Source organism: Ambystoma mexicanum, chromosome 2q (genome assembly GCF_040938575.1).
Source record: "Ambystoma mexicanum isolate Mex_15411 chromosome 2q, UKY_AmexF1_1, whole genome shotgun sequence".
In the NCBI taxonomy this organism is placed as follows: Eukaryota; Metazoa; Chordata; class Amphibia; order Caudata; family Ambystomatidae; genus Ambystoma; species Ambystoma mexicanum.
The window spans coordinates 530,856,207-530,882,436 of NC_090924.1; the positions used below are offsets into that span (position 1 = coordinate 530,856,207).

The following is a 26,230-nucleotide window of genomic DNA, read 5'->3' on the forward strand; positions in this document are numbered from 1 at the left end:
AGCCTCTCCTCTGGGCTCCACTACCTTTAATCCGTAGGGTTCGGCGTGCACCGTGTCTCGTCACTTTCATTGCCTTCTTATGCTCTGTATCGGGCCCTGGTGTTTTCAAGTATTGAGCTTCAGTCTTTCCGCGTTCTCGGTTCTGTACCGGGGCGCTTTGCATCAGTTTATTCCTTTTCTTTCTGTGCTCCCCATCTCTGTGGGAATCTGGGTGACTCCGCACTATGGTGTCACGGGGCTGCCATACTTGCGTTTCGTTTGGCTGCCCTCAGAGCAGGGGGCTTCGCAGCTTTTCCAGCGTGCTCGTTCTTGACCCGCGAAATTGTACATTTTGCAGTTTGAAACTGCCCAGTCCTTTGTGCAGTGGGGCCCGCTACAGCAAGCTCGGAGTGCAATCCAGTTTCGTTTCTTCCTTATGACCATCCGCCTACGACAGGGTCTTTTGTCCCAGGGCAGCCGCCATTTTCTGTTGGTCCGTATCGGGGCTCTCCGTAATTACAAATTGACACAGTGGCATTCCTGGTGCTTCAATATTCACGGAAGTGCGCTCATGTTGTTCCCAGCTTGTTCCAACATCCCTAGTTTCATTTTGTGGCACGGATGCCTCCGTATTAGTGTCTTTGTGCTTCAGGATGTTTAAGGATCAGCAGAGATACTCCGGAACACGTCTTATCCCATGGCTCTTAAACCACGCTCCCCAGAGGAAGTACTCTTTGATCTCCCTAAGCAGTTCCTGTTATACCGTTTTATCCTTCAGCAGAAAGCCATTGCATTTCCGATTCCCCCGGGGACTCTTCAGTCCCCCACATAGCAACCTGTATTGCAACCACGGGATCGATGTTATCCGGGACTGTATGAGCTAATCTTTCAAGGTCATGTCCACCAAGATCAAGTCTATGCACGAGAAGGAATCATGAACCGTGGAATAAAAAGAAAATGGCATGTCCCCTCCTGGCGCCAGGTGGAGGGAGTCACATAGCCCTAGTACCTCATTGACCACATTAAACAAATCACTTGGGTTAATCTTGCTCAAACATTTCCCCCCATCTTCTTGTGGTCCCTCAGTGGGTCCAACACCTTATTAAAATCCCCACCCACCACCAATTGACCTTCAGGCAATCTGAATCAGTTTATCCCTTACCTTCTCCCAAAATTTACGTTGCTGCATATTCAGTGCTTATATTGAACCAATTGTAAGCTTAACCCCTTGTAATTATCCCTTTGCAAACACATACCTCCCACTGAGGTCGGTCAGAACCGTATCTACTGTAAAGCTCAGCCGGGCTGAGACCAAGATCGCAACCCTGCATCTCTTTCTTATGTAGGAAGCCATAATCACCTCCCCCACCTCCCGGGAGCGCAGTCTGGGTTCTCCCTTCTTCCAATGGGTTTTCTGTAGACGCATCCAGTCGAGATTGGATCTCTTGAACTCACGTAGCACCGTAGATCTTTTGGAGGGCAAGTTAAGGCCCCAGGCTTTTAGGGAACCTATCTGCATGTCACCATGGCCAGACATCTCCTTTTCCCAATGGAACACTCTACTTACCTCTCCTCTGAGACAAGCCCACAGTTTGGACCCTCTTAACCGGGTCCCTACACCACACCATTGATTTAGATCATTCACATCTTGAACATGCCTCCCTCTTTCTCCCCCTCTACCTTCTCCTTCGGCATCCAACCCCGCCCAGAGTTATTTCCCTTGACAAGATTGAATCACCAGTGGTCCTCCCCTTCGTGGACTAGCGCAACCAAGCACATTAATTCGAACCCCCCCCCTGTTCCCTTTAATAACTACGTACAACTCTCTCAGAAATTCACTCCACCCTCCCACATCTTGACCATAAAACAGTGCTATAATCTCTAACATGTCTCACGGCTCATGAGGGGTCAGCTCGGGGCGATCCAAGTTTCCTGAATTTTCTGGAGCCTGGGACTTTACATCTATTTGGACCCTCTTTGCGCCATTGCCTGTCTTCCTGGCCCTTTCCATCATCTGCAGTTTTCTGCCTGTCTCCTCCCAATAACTCCTCCGTGACCTATCTTCCTTGGTCACCATTTTTTAGCTGTATCCATCAACTTCAAAGGATATAGAGAAGGGGAATCCCCTTCGGTACCTCACACCCTTTTTGCTGAACCACTTCGTGAGGGGGGCACGCAGTCGTCTCTTGGCCAGTGTAAGAGTCGATAGATTCTGATAGATCACCACCTTTGTATTTCCCAGGGACACAGGGCCCAGCCCCCTTGCTTTCGCGAGAATTTTTTGTCTATCTGGATAGTGATGGAAGCGCGCAAGCACCAAGTGTTGTCCCCTCCCGGTTGCTCCCGCTCTCTGGACTCTCTCTAGTTTGGGTTCGTCCATGTTGTCATCACTGAACAGCGCCTTTACACCCTTGTGGATAGTTCTCCGGGGGTCTCCTTCTGTTTCACCTTCCTTCTCTGGGATTCCAAAGAAAAAGAGATTATTTCTCCTCTTTCGGTTTTCGAAGTCGTCAATCTTCAGAGCGACCTCGCCTTCTCTTCTCTCCAACTCCGCCAGCCTCATGTCCATCTGCATTTCCAATGTTTCGAGGGAGGTCTGGTTATGTTCCATCGCCTGTAGCCTCTTGTCCATGCCATCAATTCTAACATTTATTCGGTCTACTTTGCTGCCAATGTCTGCCCTCATTCCTCTAATCTCTTCCAGAAGGGAGGCAATAGCTCTCTTTGTGGACATGGCGTCACTCCCCGCCACCGACATGATGGGGTTGGATATTCCACCGCCAAGCTCTGGATTTGTGTCCGGGTATTGCCCTCCAATACATATGCAGGGTGGAGCTCTGCTTTATTTGTTTGGGTCATGTCCCAGTACCAGTGCCCCCTCTGTTTGTCTTGCTCGTTGGTAAGGGCTTATTCATCGATTACCGGGGGCTCACGCTCAGGTACGGCTTTCGTCGTTGTCTTTGCCCTCCCTGTCCGGGTCACTTGGGTACTGATGGTGGGGGGTTGGGGAAGTCGGGTAACGGGCTCACCTTCCTTCACCCTTCCAGGCGGGTAGGTTCTTCCATCTCTGTGCTCTTCTTCTAGGCATTGGGCACCATATGGCCTGGCTCCCCACTTAGGCAGGCACATGTCTTAGCTGGGATTCCTGAGGGCTCTCACCCTAGCCCGAGTCCCTTGTCGCTGCAGGAGCCCTGCGGGGCTGGTGGGAGGCGGGATGGATTTCAATCCCGTCCTTTCCCTTCTTGGCGTCCTTATTTTCTTCCCTTGTGCCATAGAGATGGTGTCCTCACTTGATGGGGCCATGAGGCAGGCCCTCCACTAGGTGGGCACACACCCCAGGACAGAACCTGGGGGGCCACACCTTCGCAGGTTCTGTCCAAGTGGAACTGGGCTCTCGGGATCCCCCACTACTTGACCTGGCTCACCCAGTTTTATTTCCTCCTTTCTGCAGTTGCTTCGGGTCTCCCCCCTCTCCCTCCGGGACGTCCACAATTTCTCCAGTTTAGGTGGACGCTTGTGTCTCCCGGTCCACTTACACCGGGCTCCGGCGGGCGGTTATTGCAGGTATCACACGTGTGTATCTTCTTCTCTTGAGGCGTAGAGAGAAATCCCACCAGTAGTTACTGCAGCGCCTCCCTCAGTCCCCCCGCCCTCGCGGTCTCCCTTGGGGTGGCAGGCACACGCCGCTAAGAAGGGGGCCCTCACATCCTTCCGGCTCCAGTAGTCGCACGCTGGCAGTTACCGTCTCCCCTCTCGGTCTCTCCCATTGTACCTTTCAGAGGGAATCAGCCTCTGTGCGTCCAAGACTTGCTGAGCTGTGTCCCTAGTGGGACCAGAAACTAATCCTCACTGTGACACTTGTATTCCTACATTGTCTATTTGAAGAACCTTCTCTTAATCACGTGTCACCCTCAGTAGGGGAACGTGCAGTGTGACACTGTGTTTATCACTTTCAGACGGGGACTCTGTGCTCTGTAGTCCTTGTCTGTCACTGCGTCACTTGCTCCTCTGTGGATCTCGTATCATTATGGGCCTCCCTCCCTGCCGTGTCTCATGGCAGTCCCTGAGAGGGAGGGCTGGACTTTGCCGCTTTCAACTGTCCTTAGTGTGTGCCCCACGGCCCCCAAGGGCACCGATGTGTCCTCCCCATCTGCTCCGCTTTTTTTTGGGGTGGTTGGTGGGTGAAGGAGGGGGAAGCCACACAGGGAAGCAGGCACTCACCCACCTCCGGGACTCCGACAGCCCTCCTCCGTTGGTGCAATCTTGCGTGCCTGTCCCTCGCCGGTACTCCGTCCCTCAACCGCAGCTCCTTTTCCTTTGGGAGCTGTTACAGGGGGCAGGAGGGCGCCCAACACTGCTCCAGCATCTGACTTTGGATGGCCCAATTGCTCAAACGCCAGCAGCGCCGTGGTCCGGCGTATCTTCCGGCGCTACGTTTCTCAGATCTCATATAGGGAGGCTCCTCCTTGCCTCGCTTCACACATGTCTCGTTCCTTGCTTTGCTGGGGCCCCCTGCGCTCAGGACTGCACCTGGAGACTCTTCAGGTGTTCCCATCAACTCTTCTTCAGTCCGATTGCCAACGGGGGGTCATGAAAGGGGGGCTCTGGTCCCTTCACGGCCGTCCTGTAGGGAGCTTCAGACTAGGCTACCATCGCCTGCGCGCCCCCTGGTGGTCTGCGGTTTCAGTCTTTCAATGTTCAACACCACTCTAGATCAACTTGCCACTCTTTCTGGATCGAGTTAACAGTTCACTTAAATTACTTCTTCTTGGTTTACATCAACAATGTCTCTGGTTTTCACAATTGAGAGTTTCCTGGTCTAGGCACAGTTGTCTGACCACACGGTCCACCCATTACAGGTCGCCCAACCAGTAACCCTAGGCTCTTCATCCCACACAGGTTCTTCTACATTTGCCCCTGTGTACAGATTCACACTCTGCTTGTTGGCCTCTTGACTTTATGTGAAGGCTCTCACTCTCTTGGCTTCTCCTGATTAGCCTCTTGGCTTTGCCACAATTGTCACATATCCTTCCCCTGACTTTGGCCTTGCCGTACTGTATTCATGCATCAAGTTCCCTTTGTGGTGGTTTTATTTCTTCCCCCACCTTTCTGTAATGCTCTTTCCCAAACTTCCACACTTTTTCTATTTTTTCGTATGCTGCTTTCAAATGGGCACTTTCACATTTAGCTTTCCACGGATCATAGCTTTGCCCATAAAGTTTTCATTCAGTTCGGTATTCAATAAGTTTCCATTCAGTTTGGTATTCAATATTAGTAAATATTCATTTTGCTGCTTAACTTTCATTTAACCCGTGCCTTTGGGTTTGTTTCCATTGGTACATTTCATTTACTTCATTCAGCATTCATCTCACTTCCATGCAGCCCCCAGCAGTGCCCCGGTTTCGAGTGGTATTCCCTTTCACTCATCGGTAGTCAGCGGTCCTTTCCGGCAGCTCCGTCAACTTCTGCTCGCCTGCTAGTTTGCTGGTGACCGAGAGTCCCGCTCGCTCTTTGAATGCTTCTCTCTCCTCGCCGGCAGCTCTGCTTCCCTTCCGCGGACGCCGGCGGCGACTCAATTTCATTTCCTATACCCGCAGCTATGGCTCCCCGACCACAGAGGCTCCTACAACTGTGGAATTCTAACAGCCCAACTTGCCCTGGGCTCCACAGTTGTTCGGGATCGTCTGCCGGTATTCTGACTCCTCTGCAGGTCCAACCACTACTGACTCCTCTTGAACAGGATCCGCCGCGGCTCTCGCTGTCGGTTTCTCTGTCTGTCTCTCTGTTGCTGCTTTCATCCCTTCTTATACACCTGCAACCACTTGACAGGTTGCCGGTGTGGGTCCCCAATTGGTATTGCCTGACTGCAATTAAAGGGACATGCCTGACCTTTACAGTACTTTGCAGGAATCTTCCTCGTCTCAGTACTAGAGTGGTGAAATGAGTTACTGATGTTCACTACTCCTAGTAGTCTCTTTCTCATCCCAGTACTGTCGTAGGTCGAATATGGGAAAATGAGGGGAGATGTTTTACAATAACCAATAAAGGTCAAGGCAGGGTTAGGTTGGTTCTCAGTAGGGAAAGAGGGGTACAATTTCTCAACTGGGTGTACCCTCTTCCCGATACCCAAGGATCCTCCACCCAGGTGATCATCCCTCGCTTCTCCATCCCCAGGGTCAGGATCCAAAAACAATGGCCTTTCCCTGGCCACCTGAGAAGAGGATCCAGGGGGCATAGGAGTGAGGATACCCTCAGGTTTCTCACAGCTCACACTACCCTGGCCCAAGAAAACATAAGTGCAATTCTAGAGGCAGAAGTGTGATGCACACATTTAAAAATGTTTCATAAATCAGTGTTGGTTACTAAAAATCCTAGTCTTAGTGGCAAACTTCATGGACCGTATGGGTGTGTGGGGGCTAGGAAAAATGTCACTGTTCATATAAGTAACTTAGAATGTTATTTGTAGAAGTTGTATTTATTGTTCACTTGTTAATTCTTTAGTGTTGAGGGATTTGCCCCTTAGGAAACAATGGGACAAAGTATGTAGGCAGACCTTTGGTTCTAGTGAAAAGCCAGATAAGTCCCAGTTCTTCCCTACAGGTGCGGCTAGGCCGGCAAAGGACCCTCGTGGGTATCATAGGGGTGACTGCAAGGAAGTGCTCCAGAGGCAGGTTCAAGGAACAACAGCCTCTGGAGAAGATAAAGCCCAGCACGATCAGCCCCATTGGAAACCAATGGAAGCATGTGGTTTAAGACCAACCTGTGAAAAGTCTCTACAACAGACCACAGGGATTCCTGAGGGTAAGTATGGGGAGTAGCCCACCAACAAAGGACCCATAGGTAGGTACTCATGGTAAAGGTTCTCAGAAAGTAGGTTCTGGAGACGCAAAACAACTTGGTGACTAAAAAGTTATTTTTTTCCAGTTGTGGTTTACAGAATCTGAAAACCCAGGAAAGTGAACTGCGCACCAACGACAATCCAGACAGTGGAAAAGAAGAACAAACGGCAAAGGGGAACTAGCAGAGGGGGATGAGGAGGCAACCCGGGAAGGTTGCTGAGCAGCCGCAATCCAAACTGGAGATCAACTCTGGGCTTAGGGACCACCTAGTATGTCCAAATCTTGTCCTTAAAGTTCAGCAATGGCTCGAAAATGGTGGGAATCCCCCAACAGATAAGTAAACTTGCATAGCCCAACAGGACACTCATAAAATTTCATCAGAACTGAGGCTGAGTTATGGTTTACCCAATATATGCCCTTACACTCATGGGCTGGCCAAAGCCAGACCTCAAATCACACACCACCGACCTAAACAAATGTTTTGGCTGCCAGCTATTCATGTCGGCCCCAAACACGCAAACTTAAATGATGTTTAATTTTCCGATTTAGGATCAAGAATTGGTTTTAACCACTCACAAAGAGCCCATATGTGCACAAAAGCCATTTTAGGCCTTCCTCATGGTTGCCCTAAAGAACAAAAGGCTCTAGAAAGCAAATGGACAACAGCAACACTGATTAGTACCCCACTGGATGACATAAATTAGACTGCTAAGGTAGGAAATTGACTTGTACCCCCAGAGCAGCCAAAAGTAAATAGCTGCCACCAGCCTACTCCTAACATCTCTGAAATGTGCTTAGTTATGCATCTGTAATGTTGTACAGCTCTGTAAAGCACTCCGTTATGTATCTGTATTGGAGTATACCTCTAAAGCGCTCTGTTGCTTCTCGAAGCTAGGTCCGTCTTCAGTAAATACCATAATAACAATGTAAGGGGATCAAATCACTGTAGGACCAAAATGAGGGGCTTAAAAGGCAACTGTATCGAAAGAGCCATTTGAGGTACCATAGGACCATATACTAAAAATGGGAGGTAGTGGCATGGCATCTGCAGCAGAAGTCCATCTGGTCACCAAATTAACTTGGAGAAAATAATAATTGAAGGGGGAAAACAACAGTAGGGGTCTCAGAAAACAAGACTGCAGAACCCTGTGATGAATCCTGCAGAGTCATCACTAAACCCCAGCCTAGGATCTCCTCCCATGTGGCCAGGAGAAGGCAGTTGCTACCTGATATGAAGGAGGAGCAGATGGGAGGAGATGGCTGTCAGGGGGGAAGTGGTGATTCCTTTGGGAGAGATGTGGTATTCATCTATTTGGGAGTCCTGTAATCCCCAAATATCTAAGGGCATGCTGTCATTGTAAAAGTCCCTCTCACGAAGAAACTTAAAGAACTTTCAGTGAAGGATTATCTAGGCGGAATCAGTTATATACTTTGGGTATTCCTGAATTAGATGTGACATCATCTAATGGCCATGATTCTGTCTTAGGTAGAAATCTTACCCCTAATAAGTCTCACATCTTTCATATAACATCTCCTAACTTTAATAACAGCACACAGAAATGAGTCGACCTAAAAGACTTAAATCCATTATGGACTTCAAGATCCATAATGCTTGTGGCACTGAAACGAGGAGAAGGACCAGAAGTTAATGAGGATCAAAAGTGCTACTGAAGAGAATGCACGGTCTAGTTGTAGGAAGGCAAGGCACCTGAGCAGGACATTTAAATCCGAAAGTGAAACACAGCTGTGTGGTGGAGGTGGAAGAGGAAGGAGCAGGAGAAACTTCTCTCTCCCAGGCTTGGGGTCGGATCGCGTGCAGATGCAAAGAGGTGGATGTGGTGGTCTATGCAAGGAGGTTGGGAGAGCGGTGGTTTCTGATGGTGGAGCAGCAGAGGTTCCCAGAGAGAGAGACCCAGATGGCGAGAGAACTGAAGTGGCCCCTGAGACGCTGAGATGCTGATAAGAGGAACCGCTGGGCCACGCAGCACATGAGGAGGACGCTGAAAGCTACCAACTGTAACCGGTGAGCCTCAGAAGAGAGGAAGGGCACTGGGGCACTTCATAGCATTTATGGCTCCCACAGTCTGAGAGCAAAGTGACATAAGGAGGGGCAGGCAAAGAGAGTTGGATGAATGCCTAGTCAAACCCCTTAATTGGCAAGATATGAGAATGGAAGAAGGCACAGTTCTTCATTTACGAGAAGTCAACTCGGGCAAACCTGTAAACCACACTGCCAACACCCAAGAGGCTATTTAAAAGAAGGAGCAAGAATGCAAAAAGGGCTTAAGAATGCATTTATAAGATGTCAACTTGGGGACCTGTAACCCCTATTGCAGCTAAGAAGGTATCAACTGTAGGGTAGGAGTTTTCTTCTTGGCAGGAGCGTGAACCAGGAAAGGGACCATTTCTAGTTAGTCCTGGCAGGCGAGTAGACCAGAAAAGAAACAGTTGATTGGAAGAAGTGTGGTTGTGGTAAAAAGGTGTTGTGGAGAGACAGTGATAACTAAAATCAGATTTACAAACTCTTGTATCCCCAAAAGTAGTGGTTGTGCTATCCTGACAAAAGCATTCCGTTGGAAGAATACTTGTGATGAATTAAGATGTACTTTGAAACCTGAGAAATACATTTTGTGAAGGAAAACAATCGCCTTGGTTTATGAACTATTGTTTATGAAAGATATATTTGCCTTACCAAGAAGGATATTGCGGAGAACTACTGTTTTAGTTTTTAACAAGTGTTTATGAAAAATACATTTGCTTTACTAAGTGGATAGACACAGTGCAGTAGATGGAAAAGAGATTTTTGTGTTGAACAGATCCTTTATAAATCAGACCTTGCCTAAAGGTATTCCCAAATTGATCCAGGGGGAAGGGAGCCCAACCCCGGTCACAAGGAGTACTTTCTAAAACAATGAGTTTGAAATGTTGAACTGTTTTGTTGAACTGAAGATAGCCAAATATTCCTTATACATTTGTGTTGTGTGTATTAGCGTGAGGGTCAGATGCCTTTTGGACACTAGGTATTCTTTCTTTACTTTTAGTGTGCTAGGTAGGGACATTCTCATTAGGATAGGGAAAGATGGGCGTTTATCTTACCCTTTTTATTTTAATAAAATGGCAAACATTAAGAAAACTATACCTTTGTGTCCGTCTCGCATTTCTGACCCCTGACAACCCCCAAAACATGATATTCTGCTCAAACACTGATGTTACTCAAAATGATATAGCTTTGCCTTCGGCTAGGTAAATGCCCAGCAACTTCTCAATCATGGATGGCAAAGCCCTATCTCAGGTTCAACTTGGCCAAAACTGAGTTTCCCTTGTTTGGCCTCAAAAACGCTGTGCAATTGGCTCAATCATTGCTTTCTGCTATCTTCCTTGAAGGTTTAACTCCCCCGGTTGCCTGTTGTGCAAAAACATTGGGTTCCTTGTTAGATTCTATACTTTCTTTTACATCCCATATCAAGAAAAAGGCACAATTACTTAACTTTTAACTTCGTTTGCCATGAAAATTAAAACTTTAGCTTCCAAATGAATTGTTCCAATCGACAGTTCACGTTGACGGGTGAATGTGCTTTAACTGGGGTCCTTAAAGATACCTTATCCTTCTTATGATCAGCGTTTAATTCTGCTGCCCGCCTTGTTTCTAGAATTTGCAAATGCTAAAGCAATGCTTTCATGCTTTTACTGCCTTACATTGACTGCCCGTTAACTGTAGACTTCTTTTCAAGTTATGGTGCCTGATTTATAATTCATTAAGACTTGGGTATCCACATTATCTTGCTGCCAATCTGCATCTTTTAAGCAAGGAGTAGACGTCATCTACTTGTGATCAGCTTATTTCTTTTTTTCCCACGGTTGTGAAATTTCAAACTCAAATGTAGGCCTGATTGGTGGCTACCCCTCAATTTTGCAACTCTATTCTGGTCTCTCTCAGGTTAGTCCCATTACTATGGACTTTTGGACACCAGTTGAAGACCTTTGTGTTCCCAAAATTGATTTGACCATCTGCTTGTATCTGGATTTTCTAATATCATCTGTTGTGTGAATATGTTTGATGTTTTCCTTTTTTCTGCACAGCACTATGTGAGATGCATTGTGTAAGGTACAATACAACACAATAAAGATCAGCATTATGGTTCCTGCACTCAGACCTTATTAGCTGTCACGCACTCTTTCGCACACACTCACAACACACAGAACACCGCTAACATACCCACAGCACGACCATCATTGTCACGCCATAGTTACACGGTCCGAGACTCACGTGTGCAGGTTGGCCATCAGGACCGAGCACGGCGTGCTAGGTACAACATGCAGACCCGCTTACACCCGTTTCTGCATTGGCAGTTGCCTTGGCGCTCGCATGCTAGAGGGATCGGGCTGACGCTTCTGCGTCGCGTGACCGCTCGTCCCCGCTCACATGACTCCTTGCCTCAATCACGTGTTGCCGATGCGCGTCACGTGATCCGGAAGCGCTCGGTACAAAAAGCCTGATTCGCGGAGCAGTCTTCGCTTCAAAGCTGTTTTCCCGATACTGTTTGGCGTTTCGTTCCTCTTGCTTACTACGGATCTACTTGACCTCGAATTTTGTTACCTGGACTCCTTTGGATTGCCCTCTTGTTTTGTTGCTTGGAACTGTTGCTTTGTTGCCGAACTTGGACCGCTACTCACACTGCTTTGGACTTCCCATTCTGGCACCTAATTGCATCCTCGAATTAAGTAACTCAAGTCTTCTAGAAACAACACTACACGACCAAGACTTCAGCACAGGTGGTCTTGCCTGCATTAACTCGTGAGCTGGTCTTTGCAATTCTGGGACTACCGCTCACCTGAGTCTTGGAACCACTCCCCATCCCATAGGTTTCCCGTGCCCCAACTAACATCAATAGGTAAGCCTCTCAAGAATCTTTGTGTATCTAGTTCCTGTTATTACCTGGTACTTAATAATATTTCCTTTTCAGCGGCTTCGGGGTCTTCAAGGTTCCGTGGATCCAGGCATCGACATCTTCCACCTGTGGCCTCAAAGGTTGTGACAGGGAGTGACTTTGAGTTTCCTTGTGCAGTACTTGAGGACGGAGGTATCTCCGGTCTACACGACACTCAAGACACAACATTAGCACTCCGTATGGCCACACCACCAGCCAATCAGACAGTGCAGAATGTAGGCTTTCTATGCAGACGTAACACCCACATGCCATGGGTGGTGAGGCTGCCTGTTTAACTACTTCTGTTGAGCCACCTCTTCCCTGCCACTCCCCGTCCCCCTCCGTATCTACCTGCTTCTCCTTACCACCTACACCGTTGCCGCCTAGTCTCTCTGATGACACTGTCTTCTGGAGGACTTCTCCTTTCTCTGAATGCGGTCATGAAAACAAACATCTTTTGCCTCCCTAGCACCCTCTATTGATGGCCATCTTGCTTTGGCCCATATACACATTTATGAATGGATGCTCCCCCAAGTTTCCTTTCAGAAAAGATTTCGGTTTCTTTATTTACAATGGCGACTGGTATGCCATACCAGCCAGGTGACACCCTTCTGCCCTCAGTAATCCCCCCTCACTTAGCTTGTGCTTTTATTTTGGCCAGTGGGCCGTTACTAGCCGGTACGGCATGCTGTGCCAGGCATTATTGCCCAGTTACACTTCCCAAGGTTTTGTCACATGGTGGCATGAGCTTCAAATAAGATGGCAGTGTTAGGGATCACATTGAACAAGAGCTTGAGAGTTACCACAGGTGAGCAAATCTTCCTCTTGTAAACCAATACCTCATGGCAGTATAGCTTTCACTAATATTCTTTTATCTAACAAGACTTGTATAATTTACTGTTTGTCATTGTTTTGACCCGTTTGGTCTTTTCTTCTAGGCTCCCCAGATTGTGTGAACTATGTCAGCACAGAATGTTCAAGCCAAGTGACGGACAGCAGTCCCCTCTTCGGTCTGGATTGTGAAATGGTAGGATCTGTTCAGATATTGCAGTATGCAAAGCCTTTTGCAAAAAATGATTTAGCAGGCAGAAATGAGCCAGAAATACATATAACTCCTTTAAACGTAACATTTCATTTCTGTTTGACTTAACAAAAAATACTATTGAAAAATCACATTACATAAAACTAATACTAGTCAAATGTGTTTTCTTTTTTAAATGGGTAATTTTTAAAAGCGTTTTTGAAAATACAGAAAAAAAGGCATTCTTAATCACCTTTTTTACATGAGGGTCCTTCAATACCCAGAACACGAACTAAAGAGGACATCTAGAGGCATACATTGGTTGTTCCTTATTGAGACGAATTTAAATGCAAGCTCTGAGGTATTCCTCATAATAAATCATGGTGTCCAGTAGAATGTGGCCTTAGATTGAAAAAACATTGTGAAGCTTTGGCCAGAGCCTATCCTTTACATTTTAAAGAATACGTCAATTGTATGTGCATTAGGACCAATTGATTGGCAGACATAGATGTGGTGCTTATACAAAAAAAGGTGGGAAGCCAGAGCCTGGAAATTACATTAATAGTATATCTAAGATCTGGTTCGGGAAAAGTATAGGAACTTAAGTAAACACATTTTGGAGTATCTCAAAAGATAATGGTTAATTTTTCTTTTCACTCTCATTAAAAACCTATGAATAACACATGAGGTCCCAAACATTTGGAAGGAAAGTTGCATCTTAGTACTCTATATAGATGTCTCCTACCCCTTACCATGTATTTTACTTAGGCATAAATGTGGTGAACTGATTGGCTCCCGCAAATTTCTGTGCCTTGCAGATTATCTCTTACCTCTGTTGCTTCAGGTCCAGCCTCTTTCTCAGTCTTCTGTACTATGCAGTGCCGTGTTATGTCCATTCTGTCCTGTACTGGCGCTTCGCGGTTGTTCGGAGCAGTGAAAGCAGGGCTCGAGCAGGCTATTTCTGATTATGTTGCCACACCTGCCACCCGCCACAACTACAAATCCTAGTGGATATGTTTGTGGGGCACACACAAGGTACACCTTAATGCACATGCACAGTTCTATGGAAATTATGTTATATAAACGAAGCATGGCTTGCTTTGCTTAAGTGACTGCATTTGCTGCTCTGCACAGTTCTAAGGAAGTTGTGTTAGTCACTTTGGTAAACAGCTTTGCTTAAGTGAGTAATTTAGTACTTTAAATTGCTTGCCTAGTGAGATGATGAATAATTAGGAGGGAATATAGCCCCACTGCTTTTCACACACAAGTTGCCACTAACAGTTGGGTGAAATTTCAAACCTGCTGAATATTGGTCAAAACCACAAGGCATAGGCAAACACTGAACAAACACATACAGAGTAACTGCATGTTGGAAGCAAATACATAATACAGATCACACCAGAAACCATACAATATGCCAACAGTGTAAGAAGAGCATTGACCTACATTGCCCTGCCTCTTTACACAAAGTCACTTTAGACAATTAGTTCACCCACATTCTGGGAGGAAAAACAGTAATTGTAAGTAAAACGGAAGACAAAGGTTTGTGGCCGATCCTCTGTGAGCCACCAGATTACTTGTCTGATGTGCCGCATGAATTGTACTATATTGTATTGCAATGGCCATGAAACATTCTTTATTTCACTATTGAGTTCTGCAGGGGTGCTGTTTGAATGCAGCCCATAGTTAACTGGATTGACCTTTCAAAGACAGCCAAAGGTGAGAAAAGTTAATTATGGGAACCCTACACAGAAAGTATATTTATCTTCTTCTCTTCATTATTCAGACCCAAATGCCCTTTTCATTCAGAATATTATCATTTGTTTCATTGTGGTTTATGGTCCTTTTAATCGTTTGGTACATTCAAAGTATTTTTCATTTACCAGAATTATTTGGTTAATTTGTAAAGTCTTCATCAACATTTGTGGTTACAAAAATAGAGCGCATTGACTTATTCAAGTTCAGAGAGACGTAAGTGGTCTCATGATCCTTTTCTATTTGGACCTTAAACATACAATATGTGGGTGCTCATTGTAATATTTATCCTGTTGCAAGAGATTTATCATGTTGTTATCTGACTCTCTTTCTCTACATTTGTTTATGTTCCATTGCTGTACACCTGTCCTTTGTTGTTTTTAGTGCATCACAGAGAATGGAAAGGAACTCACTCGAATCTCATTGGTAAATGCCGATGGACACTGTGTGTTGGATGAACTTGTAAAGCCAAAGAATCCAATCATAAACTACCTCACCAGGTATGGTAAAAGAGGAAATAACTTCCATTAAATTTATTTGGATGTGTGTGCCTCTGAAATAGATCTCAACTATGGCAGTCAGTACATATTTGTTAATATTGTATAGTTTGCTAATATAAACCCTGGAAAGCCACATTTGTTATGTGTAACCTATATACAGAGCCTATTTCTAGCATATGGGTTTGGATAACTAGTTATGCACTTATTGGGAACACACATAACTAAACACCACACAGTGATTTAATTATTTTGTAATTTGTTCACAAATATTTGGAGATATTATCAATTTCCGCATAACATTCAGGGCTGGGCATAGGGTGCCTCCTTGACATATTGGTGTGAATTACTTTATTTTTTCTTTGTATGTGGATTAATACATTCTTGTGAGAAGTGCAGGATTTCCCGAAGGACTATTACTATTTATTACTAGTATTGCTCCTTTTCTTGTAATGCACACACCAGGGACTGAAAGAACAGAAGAGCGTCTGCACAGGAAATGGTGATCCATCTTTCATTTCCTGCTTCCAGTATTCTTGTCTAAAATCTTCAGCGCTTAGATCATTTACACAGCTCACTTTGTCATAAGGAGCAGAGTGATATGCACAAGGCAAGCCTCCCAACCTCATCACGCCTTCTGAAGGTGGAGTCAAGGCAGATGGCAGAGCCTGCGAGTTTCGAAGAGCTAGAGCCGAAGAGTGTGAGATGCCAGAGCCCTGATGTGCAGGATTGAAAGGGAAGCGGTACGAACAGGAGGAAAAGGAAGAGGTACCTGGTAGTGGCACGACCACGCATGCAGAGTGGTGGACAGGGCGCCCGAAGAACAGCACAGAGACTACTGCAGACAGCGGACGTGTGACGAGGAACCAAGAACAGGAAACCGAAGAACAACAAAGAGATCGAGAAGCAGTATCCGAAAGAGAACTGAGCCAAGCAACCTTTCCCCACATAACGAACTGTAGAGGGAGAATTGAGAACAATGGGAGTCCGCAGGGGAATCATTATTTTCATAAAGGAACTCGTCCCATTCATACGCACGAAAGAATAACCAGAACGTTGAATGATTGGAACTATACAAATCTAAGAGAACTAATAAGAAATAACCCAGTGTGGAAAGACTTGGGATATAAAGAGAGAAACTCATCCAAGTCCTGTGGACGAAGTATTATTGAAGACTCCTGTTAACAAAGGTAGTGAACAAGATATAAGGGAGAGAATTAAACAGCCAAGGCGGGGAGCCAACAAAGACTGGGTAAGGGAACCTTTGGGAGGAAGGGCAAGAACCCTATATATTCAAAGTTGAAGCCTGGAGAAAGTGTAACCCTGAAACATATAATGAGAAAGAGGAGATCAGGCTTACAATTGAACAAGATAAAGAAATCAGTGAGCCTCAGAGAGAGTTTCATTGGCAAGGAAAGCCTAAAAGTAAATATAATTTGAAAAGGTCTAAGCAGATAGACTGTGAAGAGCACATATATGTGGTGAGAGGAGTGTGAGGAACTATTGTAAGGAAAAGTACTACAAGGAAAGGACCACACAAAGCACAAGATCCAAGAGTTATCTTGAAGAAATACAAGAGTTGATAAGAAAGTTTATCAAATTAGATTATGCTAAGAAATATATAATCCAAAAGGAAACCTGGATGTAAAAGGACTATCCAAAGCAAAGAGAAGACATGGGAAGAAGAGAGATTCTCTTGGCCTATTTACTTTAGTTTTATTTAGTGGTTGGGCCAGATAGGGTTAGTTTGGACAGAGGACGTATTTACTTTGGACATCCTGACATCTGACAAGCACCTTTAGTTTCTTTAGATAGGTAGGGTATTCCCTTCAGCCATAGGTAGTTAGGGCGTATTCTTTAATTTTAACAAAATAATTACAAAATGTCCTGTGGTGTGTCAGAAGGACGCAAACTCTGATTTTCTACCTCACTGATAGTATTTATTAAACCTAAGAATGAATGTCTACCTTTCCCTATACTAAGGGGTTTCCCTACCTAACCAAACTAGCTAATGCGCTCGTCAATTAGTCAGTGAGAGTTCAAAATAGAATCTGTCCAACGTCCAAACTAACCTATTCTTACCCTACCACTATTATAACAACCAAAAACAGGAGAATGTCTCCCTTCTCCTGTAGACTGTTTTTTTCATCAAGTTCAGTAAACTATCTTCAAGTAGTTCCTGGTAACTGTTTTCATCAATTCATAAAGTTCTGATACAGGATTGTTCAATTCCTGATTCTTCTCTCTTAGGTGACTATTCTCAGTTTCTTTCTTGTTCTTTTTGTGACTTATTTTACTTGTAGTTATCATTCTGTTTTCCCAAGGTAACCTTATCCAATACTTTTAACTCTCTCTCGGGCTTCTGTGGCCCTTGGTATATAGTTCATAGTCTCTGGTTTATCTTTGGCCTTTTCCCTTTTTCTCCATTTCCACCTTCTGTTCAGGCTTTCCTTTTCTATAATATTCCTTTTCTCTGATTATAGCTTCTTGGTCTGGTTTGAGCTCAATATGAACATTCCATTCTTGAGGTTTGTTCCCTTTTATTTTGTAGTGTGTCAAGATTTTCTCCTTGATCAGGACGAATATGACTGCTTCCGTAATAATCCTCATTCACTTCATTCAATGACAATGCTTTATCTCGACTGGGTCGAGTATGAGCGTTCCAGTAATGATTCTCTGTCACCGTCCCGGGTCTCCCGTTTTCTCTGTTACCTGCTGTTAGGGAGAATTCTCAGAAATGTGCTAATTCCTCTCTACCTTAGAGACCCCCAGCAACTTTGCTGGATTTTGAGGTCTTGAATTGTTAACCTGGAGAGAGTGAGACCCTTTTTCCCACTCTCTCATGTATTTTTAATGTGATTTGAACTCTGTTTCTTTTGGTTGTGGCGTCTGACAAACTCCATAGGCATCATCTTTTACATTGTGTCATGTGCAGTGACACAGGGAAGTCTTTCAGATTTCCACAAGGTTTAAATATCTTCTCTTGGATAAACTACTGTTTGCAAGAGCAGTGAAGTGAAATTGACTTTACTTACATTGTAACTTTCTAGACCCAGCTCACACTATCTTACAATAGGGTGCTGGATGGTTTACTTAGTATCCCCCTTGTCTAGCTTATCATGTAACATTTTTATGTTAACCTTTCCCTGATGAATGGCCGGTGGCAGTAGTTTACTTTTAACTACTTGGTGTGCATCTACCGCGGGCTGCCTTCACAACTGCAGTAAAGCACCCAAGGGTGCCATTTTTGTCAAAATGGCCCGGTCTTCTTTTTTTGCCATTTCTTTGTGGAAAGGTCCTTCTTGAGATTTACTCTACGCGCCAAACAAGGTTTGGTCACTTTGTTCGCTTTGCCGTTGGCGGGATTCACGCGTGAAGCCTGCCTCTGGCTACAGGGTGTCTGGCAGGGGCAGGAAGCGAGGGAGGTACACGAAACTCCCTGTGCTTAGTCTCCTAGGAGACATAAATGCACTCGTGGGTGATTGGCCAGCTGGCTGTCCGGCAAGGACAGCCACCCTGCTGGGTGACTGACAGCTAGACTGGAATGAATGTGAGAAACCTGCATAGAAGCAAAGCTTTTTGGCTTGGAAGGTAGAGTTGACCACTTGATGAAGGAATGCGAAGAAGATCTTGAAGAAGACGCCTGCTGCAACTTCTGCACCGTTGGTTTGCCCGGTGAAGCCCTGCTGCTGTGCTGAAACTCCAAATTCGTTTCAACTAGAGGAGCCCTGTAAGGACGACTTCTCCCCTTGAGTTGGTGGGACCAATCAACTCCAAAGTAAGGCACTTGGACATCCTCTCGGAGCTGGTTGAAATTCCACACAGTTGCTGCTGGAACCAAATCACCATGGAGAGGAACACCAGATCTTGTGCGTTGCTTTTAAGTTGGCCAAGAGATCCAGGAAGATCCTTTGCGGTCCCGTGGAAGCAGGACTGACCGAGACTGAGCCACCTCAACAGAGTGCTGGACCCCAGATGCAAGGAAAGCCCATCTCAACAGCCAAGAGTCCACAGTGGTACTATTTTCTTGGACGCGAGGAGCTGAAACCGCGAAGTGCCACTGAATAGAAGTTAGTCAATTTCTGATGCTGATCGTCCCATTGCAGGGCAGGAGTCCTCCAGACGTCCCCACTGTTCTCCCCACGACTGAGGCAAGGAATACGGGATCTGCAGAGCTGCACAGGAACAGAAGCCAGCCAAAGCCCTTTTCTTCTAACCTCTTGTCGTGTAACCTCACTTGTTCTCTGCTGAGACCTGTCTTGGTTGCTCTGTAGAGTTGCTAACAGCTTCTTTACTTCACAAGCCTAAACAGCTTGTGGCCCTACTTTGATTTCTTCTTTTCTACAAAGACTTCTAAAATATTGTGCAAGACTTTTTACCAACTCTGAGAAGTGCTTCAGCTCACCTAGTCTTTTGCCCAATTGACTTTGGCTTAGCCTGGCTCCCTGAATGACTCTTCTTCCCTCTGCCATTGTGTTTAGTCTTCCCTCCAGGAAGGGGTTAACTAACTTTGCATTGGGGTTTTTTCAAAAGTACTTACCTGCTTTCAGAATATTTGTGAGATCTCTTGTTTTGTCCTAATAACCTTTTCCTTTGACAAACTCTTAAGTCAGATTCTAAATGCTAACAGTGATATATTAATGTCCATGGTGTCCTAGTTACTAAAGTCACCAGAGGGTGTAGGAAGTGTCTGTGTGCCATCCCAAAAGGGTACTTACTGATTTAGAAATATTAAGAGTGTGTATTTTAGAGTGTATTTGTGTGTTACTATTGTATTGCCCCGTCTGAAGAAGGCTTATTCAGACTGACAAATTAATAATTGTTTAATCAAGAAACCTTGTGCGTAAGAGTTTATTTGAATATTTGTCAGTGTGAATCTCCGTGTAACTCTCAGACAGCTCACATTGACCCCTCTTGAGAGAAGCCTGGCTGCTCAATCACGCTACCAACCTGTGTAGTACAGACTTATACCAAAGGTTGGGTTTCTATTGCCAGGAGGTCAGGGTTGTTGTAATGCACCCAAAGGGTATTGCATACAATCTTGCCTAACACCTGCCGTCTTCAGGGATTGCATCACTGGGTTTTCTATTTGGGTGGGAACTTCTCTCCGGTTTGTCAGATTGGCCTCTTGTGATAATTCTGTTTTTCCTTCATGTGGATGCACAAGCAATTTCTCCAGTATCTCATTTGCCGGTCTGTTCCACGTTGGATATAGCAGAGTAGTATCAGCGTCGTTCCAGGGACCTCTGGTCCACCACGGCTCAATTGTGGTCATGCCATCACTCGACTCTCTCAAGATAAGGACGCCTTGCATCCGCTTTGGCTTCTCTTCTCTGTCTGGTTTCTCGACGCTGCTCGCCTAAGACTGCAGGTCACTTCCTCTCGATCACAGATGACACAAGTCCAGACTGGTCTCTGCGTAAGCCAGCGAGCAAGCTCGTACCCCACGGGCTTCCTCTCTCGCTCTCCAGTCTCCTCCCCTTTCTTTTATTACATAGCACGGGACTTCCCCGGCATAGTCTGATATGCCTTTCTTTGTGTCTGTTCTGTCTTCTTTACTCCTTTATAGAGCTTCTTCGTCTCAGTTAAAGGTGATTTTTCTTCTAAATGAGGCGTCACAGTTTCTTGATGACAATAACAGATATTAGTATTTTCTTCATACAGTTCTTTACTGGGTGTATTTGAGGAACTGTGGTTGGAAGGTTTTTTAGGGAGTTCTTCACAGGAACTGCATTACTTGTCCGCAAAGGAGAGTCTCTCCCAGTGAGGTCCCAACTGCCTCAACCCCTAGGAAGTGTGTTGTGGAGCAGGCTCACCTCCCTAGCCTCACAGGGGTGGGGGGGTTCCTCTTTAACCTCTTTAGTGCCAAGGACGAGATATCTCGTCCTTGGAAGTGCATACGCAGTGCCAAGGACGAGATAGCTCGTCCTTTTTGACACCATGTTTCGTGTGATCCCTGCAAAGCAGGGATCACACAAAACTGTAATCCAACCCCCGTGCTATGTGAGGGGGAGGTCCCCCCTCACTGCCAGGGAGCTGAATTACCTTCAGTTTCACGTCAGCGTGCGTACAGCACGTCGGCGTGAAACTGAAAGTAAAATCACTGCAGCAGCCATTTTCAGCTGCTGCAGTGAAGAACGAAGGTAAGAGCCCTTCTTTCTCTGCGTCGATCTCTGGCTGTATTTCAAGCCAGAGATTGAGGCGGGTATCGTTGGAAAGGGGAGATTCTCCCCTTTCCAACGATACCCATTATGTGGCATTTCTCACGGATCGGGCGCGGGGCGCGTGATAGGCATGCACGCAAAAATGAGGGTCATTAAGTCTTGTAAACTCTGTAATTCAATATTTCCGAAGCAATTGAGGCCACTGGCTTTAAAAGCCCAGATGCTTCAACATTGTTAGCAAAGAGGCAACCTAGCAAACCTGTCAAAGAAATTGCTGTTCAAGAACTGGCACAAAAAATCTAAAGCACTGTTTGTGCCCCTGTTGCGTTGAAGCACATCAATACAAAGTTCAAACCTCGTGTTCATAACATAATCTGTATTGCCTCTTTTGTCTTTACATTGTTTCAGGTAATATATTGCATACATTGAAACTCAAAAAAAGGGCTGACAAGCTGTTTGATAATTATGCTGATCAGTAGGGGGCCTGCAGTATCGTCGAACACCATTGGCCTTTTAATTGTGATGCGAGAAATTAGCATCTGACAGGCAAGCCTAACATTGAAAGTGAAATTGCCTACTCTGTTTGGTTCAAGATTACTCCACTGATTCTTTGCTGCATGGGTCGCGTGTAGTGATTCGGAGTGCTCCAACTACGTCTTCTCTTGTACTTTCTGTAAATATTACTGTGTTGACAGAAACTGAAGGGATGAAGCCAAGCTATAAGTATCTATTTTATAAAAATGTTGAACTCTGTGTGCACTATGCCTATATCCTTCTTGCCCTGTTGGGTACCTCTTGGCATTCTGCTCAATAACGTTGATCTGTTTTTTCACTTAATACACCTAGTTCTCTGAATAATGGGTGTGGTACAGGGACTCGCACAAGCAACAAACTCATTTTGAGGCTGCGCTATCTTTTATTATTTAGGGCAGCAAAGGATAAACCTGAGCTGTGACCGTACCCTGCATTGTGTCATGGTGGCCAGTGCTTGATATGGGATGAACTTCAGCTCTAGTCTTGCTTACTGTTAAAGTGGATTTTCAGAATCTACCCTCGGGTGGAATCTAAGAAACAAACCTATTATGCTGAACGTGAAAGACACAGAAGTCTTGCCAAACCCAGTTGAGATAGCATAACAAAGTGGTAAGGCTTAGACAGGTGTGAGAGTGGTCTAGGGACACAAGTTACAGTGACAATGTTGGATCCCCACACAGTGTAGTCTCATGCAGACCACGAGTCAAGCCCTATGAGCGTAAAATTATTTCAAGCTGATGCACTTTTTGAATTTTTTTGCCATGCCGAACCCTGGATGGACTCCTCTTGCTGCACTTCATTTCTTTTTAAATCTTCATCTTTTTAGGTGTCAGTTTACTCTTATGCTCTACAGTTGGTCCTAAATTAGCAGTTTTTGATCATTTTCGCTTTGAGTTTGGGCATTCGGTTGTCCTTACTGCTTAACATTGTCTGATGGACTGACCCTTCTCTAATTTTGTTCAACCACCACTTGTACTTTGTAACAGTGTTCAATAAAGCTGCTTGCAAATGGCATGCAGCACAGTTTTGCTGTTTTCCCAACCTATGGAACACCATACCTTAGGGACTTAATCTCAGAAGTCTACATGCCCTTCAGAAAGTCATCTGAAGCCTGGCTGTTCACCAGACTGCAAGCAATACAGCATGGACACATGCTCAAAGGACCAGACCCAACCCTGCCTGAATAATTAGTCCCCACTATGAACATGGGATTCAAAGATCTGGACAGCAATGTTTCCTTTTAGTGGCACCTCAGGCAATCCCAGACTGCGTGGTGCCACATCATCACACTGCTCTGCAAGAGTAAGCTTTTCCTCATTCCCCAAGACTTGCGGACCGTGGTACAGGCGCTTGTGATTGCTCACATTGATGAATCACTGCCTCCGTCATGGGTTCCTCCCCTCGAAGCAGTCATTCATGCCGCAGCCTGCCTTATCACCGGCTCTAAAAAAATCTGACTACATGACCCGCATTATGCGCAACCTTCACTGGCTCACTCTCCCTGCGAGGATCCTTTTCCAAATTGCCTGCATCACCCTTATTGTAACCACTGACCTGACGCACACCTACTTTATGGACAAACATAATACCTCGGATGGTACACGCTGCTTTAGGAGACAGACCCATCACTAGGCTCCAAACTAAACTAGTCCATAGGCAAAAGACCAGAAGACATTACTTCTCCTGATATGCCCTGGCATACTGGAACACCCTCCCAGTGGCAATCTGAGTGGCTCCAATGCTCCTGTATTTCAGGAAAGAACTGTAAACTCTGCTCATCAGACAGTTCCTTATTGTGACTTGTGTAACTTTATCCCTGGCTTTGCCCCCATCTTGGACCAATTGTAAACTGCCCTCCTGTTCCTTGAACTCTAAAAAAGAAATACATACATAAAAACACACTGAGTTCTCCCATCAGCATTTCAGGCATGATCACTCTCAAGACAGTGGCTGTTCCAGTAGCTCTTCACCATGCCCCCCCCGGTTCCTTCCCAAACAACAGACACACGTCCTTAACAACCGTTTTGAGCGCATGCAAAGACCAATCCCAGGACACTTTAATGAATCTGATGATGTCATCACTCCTTTCCCAGAGGTATCCTCTCCTCATGTGGCCTGGCGACAGCAGCCACTACCTGATCCTAACCCTGGGGGTGGCTATGCGAGGGAGGATCACATGAGGGGATGCAACCCTCGAGCGGGCGAACAGGCATCACCAGATGAGACATGGTATCCCCCTTTCCCTTTTAGGGATATTCCCTCCATTCTTCATGTCATGGTGGCATATTGTAGTTATCCCCTTCAACAATTTGACAAGTCTGCTGACAGTATCTTTCAATACCCATCCTCTGTAAGTACTGAGATGAGGAAGAGGCATGGAGTAATGAAGAGAGACAAAAACGGCAAGCCAACGCAGCAGTCTAGTGTTTGGAAGCTATTGCGCAGTGTCCTGGGAAATTTAAAGTGGACAAAGCTGAGAGAGTAAGAGACACTCTGTAACATATGTTGATACCGAGCGAAACAAGAAAGGCAGAGATGCAGAGAAAGACATCAGCGAGGCTGTTGTGGGGGAGACCACCTCGCAACATTATTCTGACACTGCTCAGAATCCTGGAAGCAGACAAACGGGACCGCAGCATGAAGTCTCTCACGAAGACTGAGCACGGTGACCGTGCAGCTGGAAACAGTGTTTAATGCCTGCAGGCAGACATAGCAGCCGAAAGGAGAGGAAGACGGTGCAAATTCCAACCGGCTAACCTGATGCCCAGCGAACGGGCGAAGGAGGAGGAAGTACGTTTGTGTTAGTCAGCTATAGAGATATGCAAGAGCATTCAGTCCCATATCCCCTAACTGTGTGAGATGGTCTCTTCTCACATTCAGCCAAACTGTATGAGATCCTGCCAGAGTTCTTTTGTAGTCGACATAGCATTCAGGATTCTATCATTATAGATTTCTTTTAGTGTTGATAATAGCTTTTTCGTAGGTAGAGGCGCTAGGGAGAATTTCTCTTTACTGTGGGCTGAGGGAGTTTAGCTCCAGATAGTTTCAGCTAGTCTTTTTTCATCACGGAGCAATTTAGGTGGGCTGAGGGTTTGTATTTTTTGAGTTTGAATGGTGCAATTTGGTTTCGTGCTTGTTCAAGGGTATTATTCTACATTTCTACCAACGAGGAAGGGTCCATGTCAGAATTGTATGGTGGGCTGGCAATAGGCTGCAGTAGGGGTCTTAGGTTGTCGAGAGTAATGTTGCGCCCGTTTCTGGACATGGTTTGTGGAGCTATGGACGAACTGGCGCTAGGGCCAATCTTCTCTTGTATGGAGAAGGTAATGCAGTGGTGGTCAGACCAAGCACATGGAACGTTGTTGGGGATTGTGGCAGAGCAATTGAGGGCTGCCAACCAATCCAGGGTTCTGCCTTTAATGTGCGTCGGTTCATTGATCCGGAGTTTGAAGCCTAATTGTGAAATTGTGTTTTCGAGGATTGTGATGTTTGCATCTTTGGGGTCATGAAGGCCCAAGTTCAAATCTCCCAACAAGTTGATTTGTGAGCCAGATTTGGTGTTTTGAGTCCGGAGGAAGGTGATGTCTTCCTCGAAGGAGGAGTTGGGACCGGGGGCCTATAGAAAAGATGGATGAGTAGGGTCCTGGTAGCAGAGAGTGGAAGTTTAACTGAAAGGAGTTCTGCTGATTGGATGCAAGTGCTTGTGAATTTTCTGAGGCCGAGTTGGGATTTGGCTATGAAAGCCACCCCTCCCCCTTTGCCAGAGATTCTGTCTGCTCTGGAAATTGTGTAGTTATCAGGGAGGGCTAGTGCTGGAGAAGGACCTGCCGCTGGCAATAGCCAGGTTTCTGATATGGCCAGGAAGTAGAGTTGGTTGGTGGATATGAAGTCGGCAATATCGAGAGCATGGGCCACCAAGGATCGAGCATTGATGAGGGCTTCTTTAATGGTCGGTATCTCTGAGGCAAGAGTTTCCGAGTATATGGCTGGGGCTGTACATTGGGGTATATTATCGCTACGGATTAGTAGGGCAGTGGAGCAATGGCGCAATGGAGGCGCAGTGGGGTTGGAGCTCTGTGCAGTGACATGCTTGATGGTTGGAAGCGAGATCCTAATCTTGCATTCCTCATCGGGAGAGCACACGGGACAGGAGGTTTTGGTGGGGTGGCAAAGAGATGAATCCATTCATCTGGGGTGAGTGGGCATGTGACACTGGTGGATGAAGGCATGTGTGGGCACGCAGGAGGAGGACCGGACTGGAGAGAACTTCGGAACTTTGTAGATGTAATAGTATGGAAAAGGAGTAGAAGGGTAGCCATGGTGAGAGTTACTCTGCGAAGAGTGGCCATGTTGGCGGAAGTATGGAATGGGAGCTTCTTGTTAGTGTGGAGCAACACAAGTCTAGTATAATAGATGCCGGGCAACAACAAATAGCAGTAGTACGCTAAGCGGTCAACACAATGGATTGTGGTTGCAGGAAGCTGGATGTAGTAAGTGGCACAGTATGCCAGGC

General features: G+C 45.8%; 1 protein-coding gene across 4 annotated transcripts in view; it reads left to right on the forward strand.

Annotated features, from left to right (window-relative positions):
* The window catches only part of REXO5 (RNA exonuclease 5), a 1,375,618-nt gene that overhangs the window by 459,905 nt on the left and 889,483 nt on the right, over nt 1–26,230 (forward strand). For all 4 annotated transcript variants that reach the window (XM_069647648.1, XM_069647652.1, XM_069647650.1 and 1 more), the window contains 2 exons: nt 12,685–12,773; nt 14,907–15,022. In XM_069647648.1, coding sequence (XP_069503749.1) covers nt 12,685–12,773; nt 14,907–15,022 — 205 coding nt within the window. The remainder of the gene's footprint in view (nt 1–12,684; nt 12,774–14,906; nt 15,023–26,230) is intronic.